Source organism: Ornithodoros turicata, unplaced genomic scaffold, assembly GCF_037126465.1.
Source record: "Ornithodoros turicata isolate Travis unplaced genomic scaffold, ASM3712646v1 Chromosome13, whole genome shotgun sequence".
Lineage (NCBI taxonomy): Eukaryota > Metazoa > Arthropoda > Arachnida > Ixodida > Argasidae > Ornithodoros > Ornithodoros turicata.
The window spans coordinates 4,405,514-4,424,905 of NW_026999307.1; the positions used below are offsets into that span (position 1 = coordinate 4,405,514).

At 45.9% G+C, this 19,392-nt stretch overlaps 1 protein-coding gene and 1 long non-coding RNA gene across 2 annotated transcripts; one reads left to right on the top strand and one right to left on the bottom strand.

Moving 5' to 3' along the window:
- Nucleotides 1-252: 252 nt before the first annotated feature.
- LOC135372089 (galactosylceramide sulfotransferase-like) lies at nt 253-9,626 on the top strand. The gene is made up of 2 exons (XM_064605811.1): nt 253-1,009; nt 9,589-9,626. Exons 1-2 carry the CDS (start codon nt 253-255, stop codon nt 9,624-9,626), a joined length of 795 nt encoding a protein of 264 aa, XP_064461881.1.
- A 7,967-nt stretch (nt 9,627-17,593) lies between these two features.
- On the bottom strand, nt 17,594-19,135 carry LOC135372106 (uncharacterized). The gene is made up of 3 exons (XR_010415824.1): nt 18,718-19,135; nt 18,089-18,149; nt 17,594-17,680 (listed from the first exon to the last, which is right to left on the bottom strand). It is a non-coding gene; the product is annotated as an uncharacterized LOC135372106 (long non-coding RNA).
- Between the last annotated feature and the right edge of the window lie 257 nt (nt 19,136-19,392).

Genomic DNA, 19,392 nt, shown 5'->3' on the forward strand with positions numbered 1-19,392 from the left:
ATGCAATCATGTTCGTTTCACACACGCAGGTCCTCCATAACATGGTACTGCCCAGACTGGATGTCTAATATGGTTCGATGCCAGCCTGCAAGAAATATCGTGTATCTAAGAATGCACAAGTGCGCCAGTTCCACGTTGTACAATATTCTTCAACGATACATCCTCAAGCATCGACTAAATAAGGTTATGTCAAAGAACTATGGTATATATATCGGTTATCCCGTGCACTTTCAGCCATCACTTGTCATAGACATGCGGGATTACAACCTGTCAAACAATATCTTAACAGATCATATGCGCTTCGACAAATCGGAAGTAGCGCGGATGATGCCGGATGATTCGTTGTATGTCACGACGCTTAGAAAGCCAGAAGAAGCATTTGAGTCACTGTTTTCTTACTTTGATTTTAAGTCTCATTTAGGCAAGGGCCTCGAAGACTTTGTAAATGATGTGAACACAACCACACGGCTAAAGGAACACAGGGTGTTCCGCGATAGATATGGGTTCAACCAGATGTCGTTTGACCTTGGATTTCGATCGGAGGACGTCGATAATGCTACTGCTGTTGATGAATTCGTCAAATTCGTGGGCAAGACGTTTCATCTGGTGATGATTGCTGATCGCCTAGATGAATCACTGATCCTTTTCAAGCACTTGGCATGCTGGACGACGGAAGACATAGTAGCATTTAAAGTCAATTCCCGGATGGATGCTTACAAAGTTCCAATGACTCCACACGTCAGGGAGAGACTGAAGGCCCTAAACCATGTTGACCTGAAATTGTACGAACATTTTTCTGCAGTTTTCGATGGAAAAGTGAGACGTTTTGGTGAGCAGCAAATGGCTGAAGAAGTGAGAGAACTAAGGACGCTGCGGGAAAAATACCACGATGTTTGTGTTGAAGCCGAAGTTGGACTGAGAACGCTTACAAAGAAGGGAGGAACCAAAAAAGTGCTGGGTTTCAAGCTCAAGGATGACAGTGAGAGGTGCCGTCATATGACGATGACAGGTATGCAGCTGCATGAACTCATTCGTGATAGGCAAAAAAAGTTAATGCATAGGGTTGTGGAAAAACCGCTAGCTAACTGCACCTAGCCATGCTTGGAACTGTTTTATATTTCTTTTGATGGTGGTGGTAAGTTTGAGCAGCTATTCTTATTTATCGTGTACACCAGTCTGTCGTATTCGCATTAGGATTACTGAGATCGGGATAGCGGTCCTGCCAAACTGGAACCGAGGCTATCGCATGGTACAAAACGTACCTCAAAAGCTGAGCTGAAAAAATAGAAATTAGAAAGGGATTTTGGCAGGGAAAGTGAGTAAGAAATAAACAAACCATACATGTCCTTTTGTATGCTATCAATATGAGCATATACATAATAAGTTGAACTTCCCTACTACAAAAATCCGTACGAAGTTTGACCATAGAGAAGGTGTACAGAATTATTGGACAATCCAGCAAGCAAACTATTCTTCTAAATGCAACGCTGTCTTTAGGCCAGGCCCTTGGGGGCACTTATGCTTCAACGGAGTCTAAAAAAATCCACTGCAACAGCAAGAATAGCAAGTCAATGGTTTATAATTGGGACGTGACATTTCGGAGTATACCCTGTTTACCCCGCAATGCAAATTAACAATAGTCAGGCTTAACCAGTTCCGAGATAGTCCCCTGAAAACTGATGCACCGGGCAGCTCAAAGCCACTAGGATCAATGGGAGAATGCAGGAACTGTTTTCACAGAATTGCGGGACACTCCCTCTTAAAGTTTGCTTGACCTGCTTACTACCTGCCCTCCATTGAAGCAATGCATTCCATCTAGTTTTGTTAGAATATCTTTTGACCCCGAGCTTTGGAAAAAAGTGTCCACACTTAGGTGTTTCTAAGAGATGTCCCTCGATCGTGCATAAGTGGAATGGAAGCGCAATAGTGTCACAGTTCTTTCTTTATTTTTTTTTTTCCTGAGACACTTATTTTCGCCGTGTTGATGGCAGAACGCGTTGGCGTGCCTATTTGCTTGTATTTCGCGAAAACAATGGGTTCCCCAGAAAGTGTCCATGTCAAGCACTACGCTTTGCATTGCGAAGCATTTGTGTCTTGATCCCTGAGAATGGTAATCTGATGTGTTGTTGGCTGAGTGGTGTGGACGTCGGTATACTGGCTTTTGCGTTCCCACGTTCGATCCGCAGGCATTGCGTTTTCGTATTGCTTCTTTTTTCTTTTACGAAGAGAGTTCCGAGAATAACAGCAGGCCACAGCATCACAGGTTTCTTCCTGGAGGGCTTATTAATGCCGTACCGGCGCTATGGCATAATCAATTCATGTTCTGTTTTGCGTAAGTTGCGGTAATGCTGACCTCTCGCTGTACGCTTAGTGTATGAAGAGTAGACCACTGTCTATTGCATGCCGACCTACTTCACCTACTTCATCAGCTTCCGACTTAGTTGGCAAAGGAACAATAGCAGAGAAATAATCTTTATTCCCTAGCTTTACAAGGGGAAGGAGGTCGAAGCTAAAGTTTCTCTTTTCTTTTTAATTTTGCTTGTTCATCCTTAACATTGTGTTCTTGTCCGCACCTGCAGGCCTTCCCGCGCCTTTTAATCTAAATGCCATAACAAGTAATTCACGTGCCACAGCAACTGCTTTGCACGTGTGGACGAGTGGCGAAACCTGCATTTTTTCCCCGCTTCTCACTTATTACGAAGTGCAAAGTTCATGTAGAAGTACTATGACTGTTGTTGCGGATTAGATTAAGTCTCTTATTTTGTGTTATCAATGGCAAGCGTGTATTATATTCACTGCATTTCGTAATAAAACGCATCAAACACCCGCAAGATTTCCGGAAGAATGTCGATTACAGAAGAGCACTGCCTGAGCCCGGCTTTCCTTTGATTTACTCGCCTGGGCCCTGCCCGACGGCTCCATACCTAGTCCGGGCATGGCTCAAGCCCGAAGTATTCTAGGTTTCCCGACCCAGGGCCGGCCCGAGCCCCCAAAATATAGGTTACCTCGGCTCGGCCAAGTGTAGCCTAAAAGGCTGTAAAAGTTGACAGTGGCTCACTAATGGTGGGGTAAAACATGCTTGAGCCCAACCTAAGCCCATCATGTGAAACACGAGCTCATGCCAGACCCGCAAAAGGATGGCTTTACCCGGCCAGGCACGGCCCGTGGGGCGGTCCGGGATCGGGCTTTCGTGTAATCCCGAGCCCCGTGCAGTGCTCGAATTTCCAGTCCATCTACGAGAAACATCACGGGCGTTTGCGTGACTTCCCTCTTGGTGCGATGAAACGTAACTGTGATCTGACGTCCGCTTATCCCTACCATCTTATCACCACTATTTGTGATTACATCTCTCTTCACGAGAATCAAAGACAAGTCTCCGCATGCTCGTGCTTATTTGAGCAGCGTTTTCCAGCTTTGTGTTAAAAGCGATAAAATAGCCCAGTGCAGGGGACACAAAGAAGAGACGAACACGAGAGCACTGACTGACAAACAGGAATTTTAGATGACAGAAGAAAACGCTTATAACGCTATGCAAGTAGGCCAGCCGTTCGCGCAGCCCCTCAGCTTTTCCCTGTCCCGTCGTACACGTAGAACGGTCTTGCTCTTAACTACTCTTAATTCAATTGCAATTAAGGGATTGCTCGTAAACAAGGTACCACAACAACTTCACGTGAGGTTTACATGGCTTCGCCTTTTCACCATTGTGTTGTGGGGCGTCTGCGAATGCCCCCTTACTGCTGCTCTCTCAGTGGACAGCACCAATGGACAGGTGCTTTGTCACCGTGCTTTCTCCAACCTTTTCTTTCTCTCATGCGCAGTGACATACTGTCGTAGCGTATTGGAAGACAAGGTTTTCAACAAAACAACTCTGACCTTCCTTATCACAAACCCATAATCTGGGGTATTTTATCGTAAAAGCGATGCAGTACCAAACAGCAGGGTTTTTATCATTTTCTTCACCTTTCGTATCATATCATAGGTCACATGCGCTTAGTGCAAAGTCGCAGGAAGGCCACTGTGTTTTCTTATCCAAATGTTCTGAAGTTAATCATTCTTCGACTTTCTGCTTGTTTTTGTTTCCTTTTCCCTGAGGGGGCGGGAAGGGGGGGTGGCTTTCGGAAAGTTTCTTGGCGGTGGCGTAAAGTGACCCTAACAGACACAATTTGAAATACAGCATTGCAGTGTACTCATGATGATGCCAAGAACAAACTGAAGTACATGATACGGTGAAAATAGAGTAAAAAGTGCGAAGTGCCGTTGACCGAATTTGTTTTTGGAAATCTATGGATATAGCTTCTTTTCATTCGAGTTTTAGTGCATCGTACGGTATCGCCTTTGCGTACGGGAGGGATAGCGCTGGTGGTTATGCGCACTGCGGGAAGCTCTCTTTGTTGTGGACGCGCGCCAGAACCATCAACGCTTTCCCTTCCGTACTCAAAGGCGATAGCGTACATCAGGGATGGGCAGTAATGGCAATACTTTGTATTATAACACTATTACTGTTACACTTTTTAGTATTTCTATTATGATTATAATAATCATTTTTGAAATGTAGTTGTATCTGTATTATAATGCACAAAATCGAAGTATTACATGTGTTATAATACTTTTGAAAGCAATACTTTTCCAGATGTCGTAGGTCCGACCTGCTAAGCGCCACCGGTGCACTTTATCAGTAATCTTTCGTGTCCCACAAATATTTGGACACCAACAAGGCCGCGATTATTCCCCTGCCCCAAATTATCCTAAAGAGAGTGACCTCGCGGCCAGATGTTACAGGAGGCTACGCTTGTGTTTTGGTGCTGGTTCGGTTGACTTCTCAGATTGTGGCGTACAACGCTTTCTGTAGCCGTTATCACGTTACCACGGCATATTATCGGCCTATTATCGCGTTTACTCTGGCATGTGTCCGCTTACTTAACGAAAGGATAGAGAGGTAGCAAGTTATGGATCCTCTTTCTTGTTGGTGTGTTGGTAAATGGGGTGGAGGTGTTTGCTTGTACCGCTTAGCACCGCTGTGAAGATTCAGTCTTCTGCCATTATCGGCTGCCTGTGTGTTCTTGTTCTGTGTGTACACTTCATCAAAGCGCCATGGCGATCTACGCCTGTGCGGTCCATGTCTAGTTTAGCGGCGCCACTCGATTTCAAACTTCTAATCTACATGCCTGGATAGAATTTTGCATGGTGCATCGTAATCCAAAATAATCAAGCGGCGGTCGGTTCCACGAATTCCTCCAGAGATCAGTTTCCCCGGGAAAGTTTCGGCAGCGGCGACCATGTCATCTCCATGCGCCCATTGTTTACGTATGACAGCTTACGTACACCTCGCACTCTTCCCAGCATGCCTTTCGCCTGTTCGTTGCTAAGACGCACAGCAACTCCGCTATCAGACGACAGTCGGCCTCCTCCTCACGCGATCGCTCCGCGCCAAAATTGGCACTGTTTTCTGCCAGCACAGTTTCGAACAACTGGGGGGGGGGGGGGGGGGGGGCTACCGCCCCCCTTCCGGACCCCCCCCCCCCCGCGTGTAATATGTACTGACCTAACCTAACCTAACCTCACTACACTTCGTTTAGTGAGGAAAACCAAGCTCTATGGCTGATGCGTAGGAGTACCACAAATGATACCCGTCGAGATCTACTGCTTTCATCGTGCATTCTTGGCAACGAGCGAGAGGGAACAGGCGAAATGCATGCTGGGAAGAGTGCGAGGTGTGTGTAAGCTGTCATAGGTTAACAATGGGCGTATGGAGATGACATGGTCGCCGCTGCCGAAACTTTCCCGGGGAAACTGATCTCTGGAGGAATTTGTGAAACCGACCGCCGCTTGATTATTTTGGATTACGATGCACCATGCAAAATTCTATCCAGGTATGTAGATTAGAAGTTTGAAATCGAGTGGCGCCGCTAAACTAGACATGCACCCAAACATACTCTATTTCAAACTTTTTCAAAATGCATCAACTGAGATTGATGCACCTATTTTATTAGGCAATGCGAATAAGGTGCAAGGGGGATATGAGTGCGAAAGGCACCTGTTGGGATTATACCAATTTAGTACCTTCTGATTGGTGTAGCATCGACTTTGTGGTAAAGATGGCTGTGTTTTCTGATCATGTTACTCCTTATGTGGATCTAAAGGGGGGGGGGGGGTCCAGATATCCTGACCCTCTGCTATGTTTCTGTCTTGTCAAAGCGTTTAATTCCCCTCCTTATGTAATGCCCTCAGGCCTTTAAGGGTTAAATAAATGAAATGAAATTGACACTTGATCATGTGACTAGCATTGTGTCTGAGGCTAGAATCCTTTGAGGAAAATAGTGGATATGCCCCCGTGTTACGATTTGCATACTAGTGCATCCTTCACCCATTTTTGCGCGATGCCAATTTCTGCCACTATGAACAGATAGCTAACATGTATTTGGCCCGTTTTATATTTAAAAATGAACCGTATTGTCTGTGCGTGAACAGCTTCTATTTTGATATTCTGGGCAGTATAAGGATCCCACACTGCATCTGCATATTCAAGCACAGATTGCACACAGGATCTATAGGCTTGCAGTTTGGTAACTGCTGTTGCATACCTGAGATTCTGCTTTAGCAAACACGCCTTCCTGAAGGTTACATGCATGATGTGATCAATGTGCCTGTTGTACTTCAATCCTAAAAAAAAAAAATAACATCAAGGTACAACATCGCGGGACACTTTGCCAAACATAGAGCGTTCAAGCTGTCTTGACAATATATACTTGTTTCAACTACGTACGTTTGTCCTTCTTATGTATTATGTTGCTATACCTTGCTTGAATCTTAAATATTAGCAGGCTTCTGGACTAACCATAGCTGACAACATATTTTGTAGGAGGTAGATGGATCAATGTAGAAGAAATATTGTTTGATGCATTGATTCTAGATATATGTTTTTCCAGTGATAAATGCGATTAGAATCCTCGACTGAGGCATCTTTGTGAGCGATCACAAAAGCGAACAAAGCACAAAATGTGATCTTTGCCATATTCTGAGCGTTGTGGAGAAGCTTTAGGGCCTAAACCGAAAATGTAGCGTCGTGAAGCTCTGGAAATTACATAAATCTACCAGACAAGATGTATTTCACACAAATTGAACTATTTCTCTCGATGCTGTGAGGCATTGGAACTCTTATTGCACCTGAAGGGTGTCACATGTTTGAAATAGCTCTTCATCTATTGTTTCCCAATTTTGTGGTCAGAATCACTTTGTGCCAAGTAACTCTCACATACGTCTGATGCAAAAATAAAACAGAACAGATATCAACAATGTCTAGACTAATTATCATTGGAGCAAGGGGAACAGACTGCCAGTCAATAAAAAAGCACATTAGAAGCACCAAACAGAAAAATTGGACAGTCAGGATACATAACAGATAAAGTCAATCAGAATTCCTGCAAATTTGTCAAATGAATTGCTATTAGCTAGTGGATAACAAATAATAACACTTTTTAGTATGTGCACAAGAACAACCACAAGGGCCTTGGTGTTGGCAAGCGCTCTCAAAGTTTTTCATAAGGCTGAAGACGACACATACCCAGGAAATGGAGAATACACTTGCAGCTTACATAATACACACATAGGTTACACAACATATATACAATAATGTTGGTGGACTGCTTATATATAAAATTACAGGCATGTCTTTAATAACATACTGCACATTACATGTATATGAAACTAGGACTAAATATATGAGTAAAATATCACAAAAAATATACGCAATACCGATCAGAAAAACTGCAGGATGTCGGGAAAAGAAAAATTGGCACAAGCAAAATGGGTGAACTTCACAAATGAAACACTTAAGATACAACTTCTTTGCATACAACAGGAAGGGATACAGAAAAAATATCACCTGACAGCGAGTTTATGAGGGTCTTGCATCACGAGATAGTCCCCCTTACATACATTCGGGTAAAAAGTGTAGGATGCTTCCGTGAGGACACACGTGGAATAGCAGAATGCAGAGATCCTAGCAACTGTGGTCAATTTCAGTCAATTTGAGAATGAATGCACTTATATAAGAAAGTAGCATCGGTAATGTCGCACTGAGTTGAAAGGGGAATGAGACCAACATGTCGGAGTAGATCTTCATAATTGTACGACTGGTGTCCCAGTGTGTTACAGGAACAGAAAGTGCAAAATGTGAAGTGTTTTCTTGCGAACATCCAATAAATCGCTTCGCTTTGAATATACACCTGCAAGCATGCTGAAGTCGGGTAAAAATGCATGCAGTATCCACAAACAGGGAAGTAAATAGGACTGATCCACACAGCAAGGAGGATGATAAACACATAGTAATAATTACAGGGATTGAGAAAACACATGCAACCCACTAAACGTATGGCTCCATTTCATATGTTGTATTCGTCATACATACGTTATATGCAGCCCACGTTCCTTGCTTGAATGTTTTTTTTTTCTTTCTTTTTTCAAGCCACCGTTGACGGTGGAACAACGCTGCGAAACCTCGACAGAAGAATAGGAAGTGACGTTTATCTGTGCAGGCTTGCCCGAAGTCCCCGAAGGTCACCATACCGAAACCAGTCTGGTGGCCTGCCCACTCTTTATAAGCGCCTATGTTGTCATGGCAATGGAAACGAATGTGCTTCCTTTCTTCACTTTCCACTATAAAATGTCGCGTGACCTGGGAGTGACGCAGCTTCTTAAAGGGGCACTAAAATGCAAAAACAAGGTCACTTCAAATTATGTCACATTTTTATGTCACACAAATTATGTCACAAATTTTACCAAACCCTTTCTTGCTTCGGCGCTAAGCAGTGAACGTCACTTCGGTTCGTGCATCGGTGTTTTTAGTCCATTCTGCGCGTGCCACGTCATGGAGCAGACCCGGTGAAAAGCATAGTGCGCGTTGCGAAACGTACTGCTGTCGCTGTCCGAAGGACGTGAAGGTAAATGTTGTCAGTGGAACATTCGCGAGAACTGTTGTAGCTACAATTCAGTGAATCTGTATTCAAAAATGCAGCAGTGTGCATCATGCCGCACATATACGGAACACTACGATCGGACCCGTTCCAAATCCACATTCCCACGATAGGTATGCGCACGCTTCTCCTGCTGTCTCATTGGATGCCACTAATTTTTGCCTCCTGGAGATCCAATTCGTTGCCACCAAACACGGCTCTGTTTATGCGCTTTGTTTCTAAACTGTAGGGCTCGGTAGGTAGGTAATTTTGTTTGAATTGTACCAATTGAAACACGGACTTACTTTTGATAGCATGTTTTTTTTCATTTTTGTGCCCCTTTAATGCGATATTGCAGGAACAGAATGTTTTGATGTGCATGTTTAGTACACATACATCAATATTGGCACCTTCAAAAGCCTGGCAATGGTTTCACAACCGCTTTAAGGTTTCCAAGCTTGTGTATTGTATAACAGAAATAATTTTCTCCTGCTGGTACGATACAAAATGATTACCGGTCAGACCGGCAATGAAGCAGGTCTGTGACAGGACTCCCTATGAATTGTGGCACAGTCAGAGACTAAACCTGTAACACTTCCAGCAGGTTGTTGCTTCTGTCTTTGCTGCCACTCTACAGGTTATGGCCCCAGGAGCTACTGGAAGCTGTACGAATAGGCTGTGAGTTTCATTTCGTTCTTCGCTTGGAAGAGAATGACAGACGCTGCCAAGTTTACGCTAGCTAAGTTGACTGATGGAAACTACCAAGCCTGGAAGTTCAAAATGAAGATGTTATTGGTTCGCGAAGAGACTTGGGCCTTCGTAGATGATGCTCCACCGGAGACCCCGACGACCGCTTGGACAGTAGGCGACCGCAAAGCCCAAAGCACCATTTGCCTTAGCGTTGACGACAGTCAGATTGTTCATGTCTGTAATTGCAAGTCGGCACGGGAGATGTAGCAGGAACTCCGCAAGGTGCACGAGCGTGCCAACCTGAGCAACAAGCTCTACCTCTTGAGGAAGTTATACCAGTCGAGACTTGGAACAGAAGAGGAGATGCAAACGTTCATCAGACGCACATTGGAGCTTGTAGAGCGCCTAAGAGGTATTGGTCAGGAGATCACCGATTTTCAATTGGCTACTCTTCTCCTCAGTGGCCTACCAGAGACGTACGAGACACTCGTCACAGCTCTCGACGCTCGACCAGATGATGATCTCACGCTAGAATATGTGAAGGGCAAACTCGTGGACGAGTATAAAAGAAAGCAAGAGTCGTCCTCATCTGCAACATGCAATTCTCAAACCACACTGCGGACCGAAGCATCCATCAAAGGAAAAGCTACCGAAGAAACTAGGGAGTGCTACTTCTGCAAGAAGGCTGGTCATTTGAGGAAAGACTGCCCCGCGCACAGAGGAATAAGGTAGAGGTCTTCTAAACACCACCCTAGGCAAAGGGCGAGGGTGGCTGCATCTCGTGACTCGTCCGCTTATGACATTGCCGTTCTACTTGGCGAGGGTACGTCCAAGAGTGGTTGGTATATCGACTCTGGCGCGACGAGCCACTTGTGCAACGACCGGACCTTCTTCACAGCTGGTTTTACACAGAAGCATGAGGTCGTTACCGTGGCTAATAGTCAGCGTGTCTCTTCCGAAGGAGTGGGGGACGGGGTCCTGAACTGCAAATACAACGGAGTCTTCAACAAAGTTCGAGTCACCGGTGCTCTCTACGTCCCGTCATTGGAGTGTAATCTTCTGTCGGTTAACAAGGTGACAGCATCGGGGTGCGACATCTTGTTCCATGACGATCGCTGCATCGTGACTAAAGGCAAGAATACCGTCGCTACTGGCACCATTCAGAATGGGCTCTATCGACTTGTAACAGGGACTTCTGAGCGAGCACATATCACTCAGGTTACTAGTCACCGGGAGTGTGTCCATGTGTGGCATCATCGCTTAGGGCATCGAGACCCAGAAGGTGTGAAAAAGTTAGAGACACAACGTTTGGCACATGGGGTTCGCATAAGTGAGTGCGAGCATCAGCTGAAGTGCACGAGTTGCTTGAAAGGGAAGATGAAGAGGTCATCGTTTCCCAAAGTCGCTGCATCGCGATCTGCACAGGTGCTTCATCTAATTCACACGGATGTGTGTGGACCTATGCGAACTTTGACCCCCAGCAGAAACCGGTGGTTCCTGACTTTCATTGATGATTACTCCAGATACACAGTTTTGTACCTGTTGCGGTCCAAAGACGAAGTCCCTTCCAAGCTTGCTGACTATTTAGCACATGTCGCGAATAAGTTCGGCCGTTATCCGAACATACTTCGTGCTGACAATGGCACAGAATATACTGGCGGCAAGACGATGCAGCTTCTCCGCCAGCACGGTATTCAACTCCAGACGTCCGTCCCTTACAGCCCACAACAGAACGGCGTCGCTGAGAGGAAGAATAGGACCCTCTGTGACAGCGCGCGTAGCATGCTGTTTGGGGCGAACTTACCCAAGACCTACTGGGGAGAAGCTATCCTGACAGCCTGCTACATCCAGAATCGATTGCTGAGCAGGTCTGTGAACAGGACTCCCTATGAATTGTGGCACAGTCAGAGACCGAACCTGGAACATATCAGAATGTTCCGGAGCAGAGCGTTCATGCATGTCCCTAAAGAGCAACGTCACAAGTGGGACCCGCGTGCGATTGAAGGCACCTTGGTGGGGTTCAGTGAAACTCAAAAAGGATACAGGATTCTTCTGAAAGGGTCCCACAACGTCAAAGTGACACGCAGCGTAGTTTTCGACGAAACGCCAGTCATGGAGGCTTTTTGCAGACAAGCTGCTCATGCGTCTTCTCGTGGGCACGACACTGCAAGATACCAATGCCGAGAGCCTTCCTGTCACATTGAGCAGTGTCCAGGCCCTACCACTGAATTGGAGGTCGATGTGTGGACGCCACCTCCGCTGCAGTCTTCACCAGTCCAACAAGAGGAGGATCAAGTAACTGCACCTCGCCGTTCGGAGAGAACCAACAAAGGTGTACCCCCAGATCGTCTAGCATATACGTCCTCGGTTCAATCAGTGACTGATCCTGCGAGCTGGAAACACATGCAAAAATTACCTCCTTCGGAAAGCCAATGGTTGGGGGCAGCCCAAGAAGAATTTCAGTCCCTGCAGCAGCTTCATACCTGGGACCTTGTCGAGCTGCCACACGGCAAACGGCCCTTTGCCTGTAAGTGGATATTCAAAACCAAGCGGGCCAACGACGGCAACGTAGAATGCTATAAAGCAAGGTTGGTTGCTCAGGGGTACTCGCAGATATTCGGCGAAGATTATGACGCTACCTTCGCGCCCGTGGCCAAGCTGACCACGTTGCGAGTATTTCTTACTCTGGCAGCGACACGGCGATTACACGTCCGTCACTACGACGTGAAAACAGCCTTCCTCCACGGCGATGTCGAAGAAGACATCTATATGAAGCAACCGGAAGGGTTTGTTGCAGAGGGACAGGAACACCTCGTGTGTAAGTTGCAAAAATCCCTTTACGGTCTCAAGCAGGCAGCCAGAGCTTGGAATATAAAGGCAAACAGTGTCCTCCTTGAACGCGGCTTTCGACGTAGCCAAGCGGATCCGTGTTTATATTCCAAGTTAGTAGGCACCACGCGCTTGTACGTGTTACTCTATGTGGACGATATGCTGATTTGTCATGAAAACGCCGATGTTGTTACTGACGTCGGAAGGGAACTCAACCAGTCCTTTGAGACAAAGGACCTAGGGCCAGTCAGGCGATATCTCGGTATTGAAATCGAGAGGACTCAAGATGGGAATTTTCTGCTTCAGCAGACCAAAAAGATCGACGCCCTTATCGACAAGTACGGCCTGTCAAGCGCGAAGGGTAGTCCCACACCGATGGACTCAAACTATTTGAAGCTCACGGGAGAACACGATCATCTACCGAGCAACGAACTCTATCGTCAAGCAGTTGGAGAGTTGCTCTACTTGAGTACTACTGCACGACCGGACATCTCCTGCGCCATAGGAATACTTTGCAGTCGTGTCAGCAATCCACGTCAGCGCGACTGGAGCGCCGTGAAAACACTGCTCCGATATCTAAAGCACACTAGAGCGCTAAAGCTGAGGCTTTCGCCAGACCCGCATCTCGAACTGCTCTGCTACGTCGATGCGGACTGGGCAGGAAACCTGGTGGATCGCAAGTCAACGAGTGGTTACTTCGTTGTGCTCGGCGGAAGCCCTATTTCCTGGTCCAGTCGGAAACAGTTGACAGTTGCACTGTCGTCAACTGAAGCAGAATACGTTTCGGCCGCACATGCATCTCAGGAGATACTCTGGTTGCGACACCTTCTGTCAGACTTTGGACACAGCGTCGACAAACCTACTTGCATGTTTGAGGACAACCAGGGGTGCATCAAGTTGTCCCATGTTGAGGCGATCTGAGCAAGAACAAAGCACATCGATGTTCGCCACCATCATTTACGTGACTTGGTCGCTCGCAAGGTTGTCAGCCTCCAATATTGCCAGAGTAGCAACATGGTAGCAGACGGCCTAACCAAGCCACTTCCTCGTCTTCGACACGAAGCCCTCAGAACTCAGATGGGGTTGATTTAAGAGCAGTTGTCGAGGGGGGGTGTTGGTTGGGCGACAACAACGACAGTTTTTTTGTCCAGGTGCACGGGCGCACACTCACGCGCACCCTCGTACTTTTGTTCTTTATTAAACCTGTAACACTTCCAGCAGGTAGTTGCTTCTGTCTTTGCTGCCACTCTACAGACATGTACCTTGTTCCACACAACTAACAAGGTGGGAACTCAACTCTGGCTTAAAAAACATTTGAACAATTTAAATACTATAATGCAAATGCAACCCAGTTAGTGAGCCTGGCCATGCGACTTTGCGTGGCTAACATTGTCTTTGACACTAAGGCTCAGTTTTTGTGTGCGCTTCTTTGCTTTTTTGTGAGAAGGCTGGTTGGAGGGTTGCCCAGCTGCCACCCCTCTTGGATCCTCGTGTTAGTCCCTCATGACGCCTGGATATGCTGGTGGGCTGAACTTTTATATGTCCACCACATCTTGTTATGTTACTTACTTAGTGTTGTACCTAGGGACATCATCATCCTAACACATTCGGATGCTGTTTGAATATTCTTGAGGCGGTGGATTGCCTTTTCGAGGTATTTGTTGTAGGTGCTGTTCTCTTTGACGAGCACATGGCATCGTTCGAGCTCTTTCGAAAGGGCATGTACGTCACCAGTTATACACTGTAATAAGAAAGCGCTGTTCATTGAATGTTACTAAGCATACACATGAATTACATTAAGAGAACAAACCTTGTCTGCAGTTCCACTTTGGTAGGGTGTTGATGGCTCTGATGGCCCTGTGATGGATCAGCAGGATGCTGCTGAGGTACAGGTGTACTATCGGCATGATGTGTTTCCTCCTGCTGACTTGTCAAGGCCTAATTTACACGAAAGTCCATAAAGAAGGCGACGGGGGGCAGCGGTCTCCCAAAGCCAGATTCCCCAACTGATGGCGATCTTCTGCAGTAAGTGCTGGTGCATTGGGGAAGATACCACCAACTGTTTTGTGTACCAAAGCATGATGCTTGCAAAATGCACCTTGCTTTCCTGCCCCACAGGTACGTGTTCCAATATCTGCATAGACTCTGTACGTCTCTCTGTTTGTTGATCACTTGGAACAGAGTACACATTGTGCTCCAGAGAGACAATTTTGTCCGCTGCTCCCTGTGGCATCTTTTTGAGTAGCCTGTCATATTAGAGGCGTCCGGCAGCAACACGGTTATGAGCGTGTTCAAGGATGCGTGCCTCAAAGTATTTCTCCCATACGATTGCAACAAAATCAACTAGGGCTACGGCATTAAAGGCCTTTGTTCTTCCAAGGATAATGTCTTTGAGAATACGGATGCACGCCTCCGAAAAGTTGTTTGTGTTGTGCCCGCGTGTTGGTAACCAGTTTCGGAAGAACAGTACCAATTCTTCTTCTCTCCGCAGGAAGTCCTGCCCGCGGGTAACAAAGGCTTCATGAGAGAGTGTGTCTGCAGGTGTTCTTTTGCAGATCCCAGGTCTTCTGCAGTAGAGGCATACATAATCTGAAAAGGGTCAAACAGTCACAAAGCATTGCCAAAAGTTGCCGGGAAGAAGAGAGCAAGGCTGATATCTAGGACCTGATTGTTCTATAGGAACTTTAAAGGGACCGAAAAGTGAAAAATAACCCCAATATTTTGGCCCACCATCCTGCACATTATCATTGTTTGATAACACAGAGAAGGCATTACCTCACAATTCGGAATATTTTTTTGCGTATAAATATTTTGAAAGTTGCCGGAACATGGACGGTGCTGCTAACGAACAGCAAAAAAGAGTAACTTGGGTTTCGAGTCCAGGGCGTCCGGGATTGGTCAACCTGTACCACGTGACAATTAGTTTGTAGAGAACAAAGTTGGCACACATTATCGTTATAGCTAAACGCCATTTTAAAAATGACGTTCACTTCCAGGCATTTGAAGAACATAGTTTCTATACTAATAAAACATTCAGCTACTTCGCCGGCACGACCCGCCGTGCCGGCCGTTTGCAAGGCCGTCTGCAAGACCGTCTGTGTTATCGCGCTTATTGTCTACGCCGTGGGTGGTCATAGTGGCCGCGCGAAGCATAAAGTGAAAGTCTGTGAAAGTAATTGTAGAGGACGATGGTCTTCCTCTACATGAGCCCCGACCGGCGATGATGGTATGCCACGGAGAGGCGATGACGGTGGCCTACCTCCATGGCCGTGCCGGTGGAACTGAGGCATCTTCGTCATTGTCCACGGCCCGCTACAGTGCTCCCCTCCCCAGACGCGGAGCGGCGAGAAAGAAGAAGAATGGTGAACTGCGTCTACACCACTGATCTCTATGTATAAAGGCTGGATCGCGCATGGGAGAGGGCTCGTGGGGGAGAGGCGTGCCTTCGGGCCGCCATGTTGGTGGGCCCATAGAGAACAATGGGAGGCAACAGAGATTGTGAGTATTTATTGCGCTGCAAGCATTGGTCGTTGTTTGTCATCACACAATTTTCTAAGGTGCCAGTATACTGATGTACCTTAACAGTGTTTCACAGGTGCCCTGCCGTTCGATTCTTAATTACGTTATGTTTTGCATTCCGAAACTAGACCGTCACTGCAGTGCAGCGCTGGGGATTGTACTACAGCACGTTTCCCAGCCAATATTTCAATAAGAAACGACTTGAGGTTAACAACAACCATGTATATAATATCTCGTACTGCGTTCTGGACAAAAATTGTTCCATAAAGAACGGTCCGGGAAAAGATATACTCGCATGGCAGAAAGAGATCGTTCTGTAGAATCACAGCCGTTGTTTTAGCCGTGTATGCGTTTAGTATGATTTATATCAAGCATCGCCTTAGAAAGAGTCTTTTAGTAAACGACAGCGGTGCTTTGCCTCGCAAATATGGACACAGCGAAGCAGCCCAAATAATTACTTCACGCAATTAGAACACACTCGTTAGGACAGTTAATCAGGTAGTGATGTAAGCTTAATCACTGAAGTTACTTAGAAAGTGGTAACACCTCCTTGAGACACAGGATTTATCTTTTTTTGAAGTACAGCCCTTCTATGTTTGTTTGCTTCTTCCTTTGTTTGTTCTGATTATTTGCAGGCGCGGTTGTGCCAAACTGAATGTCCTTCTCCAGCACTCACATGCTTTTGTTGAATGCAACCGCAGCGTGAGAAAAGCTGCTTGGGGACGGGGTCCTGATATCCAGTGCTGACTTTGTCATGCTTGTTATGTGGAGCATGTTCCAAAAAATGCAGCTCCACGTATGGTCTTCAAATTGCAACAGGACTATTTGGAGCCTGAAACAGTTGTGATTTTGTCATTTTGGCCCTCGCGTACCCAGTCTGTGAAACGCAAACGAAAAAGTCTAACACGATATACTTTTGTAATGAAGATCACTGATGATGAGTGAAGAGAATATACGAGTTCAAGTTTATTCAATATTTTATATAATTCATTATATTATTCAACATTTTATGTCAAGTTTATACAACATCAAGTTTATTCAAGTTCAAGATTTATTTCGTGCACTTATGCGTTTCAGGATACAATGAACGTGCAGGGAGGTCGCAAAAGACTACATTTATTGTTTTGTGACCTTGCTACAATGGCAATATATATTTTAGGAATGACAATGGTCAGGTACGCTCTCTCAATTTTAGGTTGGAATGAGCAATGAATAGCAACTTCCCTCCTGATATTTTCTCATATATGCTAAATTTTAAATTTAATGTGATCGAATATGTGATAATATAATATATAAGAATATAATATGTGATAAATGAATGTGATCAACAGTAGATGAAAACAACAAGAGTAGCCAGAGAAGTGCATTCTCAATAAATAATTTTCTTCTTATAGCGTATATGTGCATGCCTATTACCTGAAGCAATTATCACAGTTCCCTGACAAGTTTTAATTTCTGAGAGTGTACTGTAGAGGCTGCTTAGATACTGTTCTGCTGTAACAGGTGATTCAAATGAAACTGTTGTGTTAGATGCTGTTCATACAAGGTATTATATACTGTGAATGCCTTTAAAAATCCCATGTGACACATATGACTTTACTTTCCGGAGGTGCTGTGGTAGTCAAAGTTTGTGGGCATTACGCAGGTTCTGCACCCATTTCTTGAGTATGTCGAGGCAGCTGTGAAGTAACCTGCATTGATGATGATTATTCCAATTTTTATGGTGCATCGACAACAAAGGAAATAATACATCAGAACATTGGTTTGGGTGCAACCAGTTAAGAATGAATATGTTGTTTAGTAAATGCATTGGACAAATTTTAAAACATCAGTTTAAAACATGGTTTACAATCCCTGTATCTTCTAAAAATTAAAAAGATTAAAAACTATTCTGAAAAGAATATGGGGAACTCTTCTAAAAAGAATTATAATCTCTAATTATTATATTGCTGGGTGAAGGAGCCTAAAGTGTAAGGTGTGTTTCTGATGTGAACATGTAAGAAAATATGCAAAACTGAGAGAGGCTAACCACAGTGCGTGCACTGAGGTTGTTCCTTCCTGTAAAGTAGAAACCAGTGGATGAGGAGCGTGATACTTACCTGTACACCCAGCCGTATCACACTGCACAGATTATTCACTGGGTAGCCCTCATGACGAAACCTGTATTGAGAGACCACTTTTGCCTTAAAAACAGCTACAAATAGCACGACACGCTACAAATTATTACTATCGTAACAAGCTGACGATACAGCTCAGACACAAAGGCGTTATTCAAGTCGCGCCACACCACCGTGACGTAGGATTCTTTGTCACAAATCAAACCAAGGCACAAAACAATACCAATACATGAAAAAAGGTGACAATCGTGGTCTCATTATGACGTAATACCGAACTTGTGCGCGAAGGTAATTCAAAGAAATGAATGTGGCACTTGCTTCCGCAGAGAACACCGTGTACCATGCTAGCAATGCATGCAAAAAAGCGCTCGAGTGCTTGCACATATATTGATGGCAACACCACCTGTGTAGTGTAACATGTTCTTTCAAGCATATTATGCACTCAAACTGTATTTGCCGCCGGGTAAAATGCAAGTGTGCTTGATTGAACGTCGGAAGAGCGATCAAGCAACCTGCATCCAGTGCTCGTTTTGGGCAAAAAAACACTTCATAATGGTCAACTAAATATACAGAATGGACGCCTATTTATTCCTTGATGAAGAGTGACTCACCTGTATGAATTTAGGCCCTGTAACCTTGCCAGTACGGTTGGTACGACCGTAATTGCAAGAAGTTGCCATGATCGCTGCGGCGACTGTTGTGGGTACAGTAAGATGGCGGCCGGTTTCTTCACGCTCGCGCTCCCTATCCGCGATCCAGCCTTTTACAATCGAGATCAGTGGTCTACACCGGAGGGAGAGAGCGAGAGCGGCCGAGGAGGACGTGCACTACTGGACGAATTCGCGGGACAGCAGAATACCCATTGCGTGAAGCTCTCGATGAGCGAGGCAGATGAAGGGCGAATAGTTGGGCATCAGAGTCGTGGCCTGGGGTGCCGCAACCGGCACGGGAGCGTGAGCTCATAGGGTCCCAGGAAGTGATGCTGCGTACCCGTGAGGACTGCCGTGAAAACTGCCGAGACGCCGGCTAATGCGGGCCGTGGCGCCGGCGGCCGCGACTGACTTTGCTCTGTTGTCGCGGCCGGCTGCGAATGAGCGTCGAGAGGCGGAAGGGAAGTGGCGGGTAGTGAGTGTGCCGGGATCCGTGCACAGCGCAGGGCGGTCCCCGGGATCCGTCAAGCGATGGTCGGTTAGAGGATCGTATGACCAGTGACCGGTTGGAGCGTTGCATGGTCGTCCGAATGGGTACCGTGGAGGGGGGCGGTACGTGAGCGTCGGCGCGTCGGT

Coding starts and splice junctions, on each gene's coding strand:
- LOC135372089 (XM_064605811.1), top strand. CDS start 253: ATGCGGGATTACAACCTGTCAAACAATATCTTAACAGATCATATGCGC. Junction 1,010..9,588: donor CCGTCATATGACGATGACAG/GTATGCAGCTGC, acceptor GCCACTCTACAG/GTTATGGCCCCAGGAGCTAC.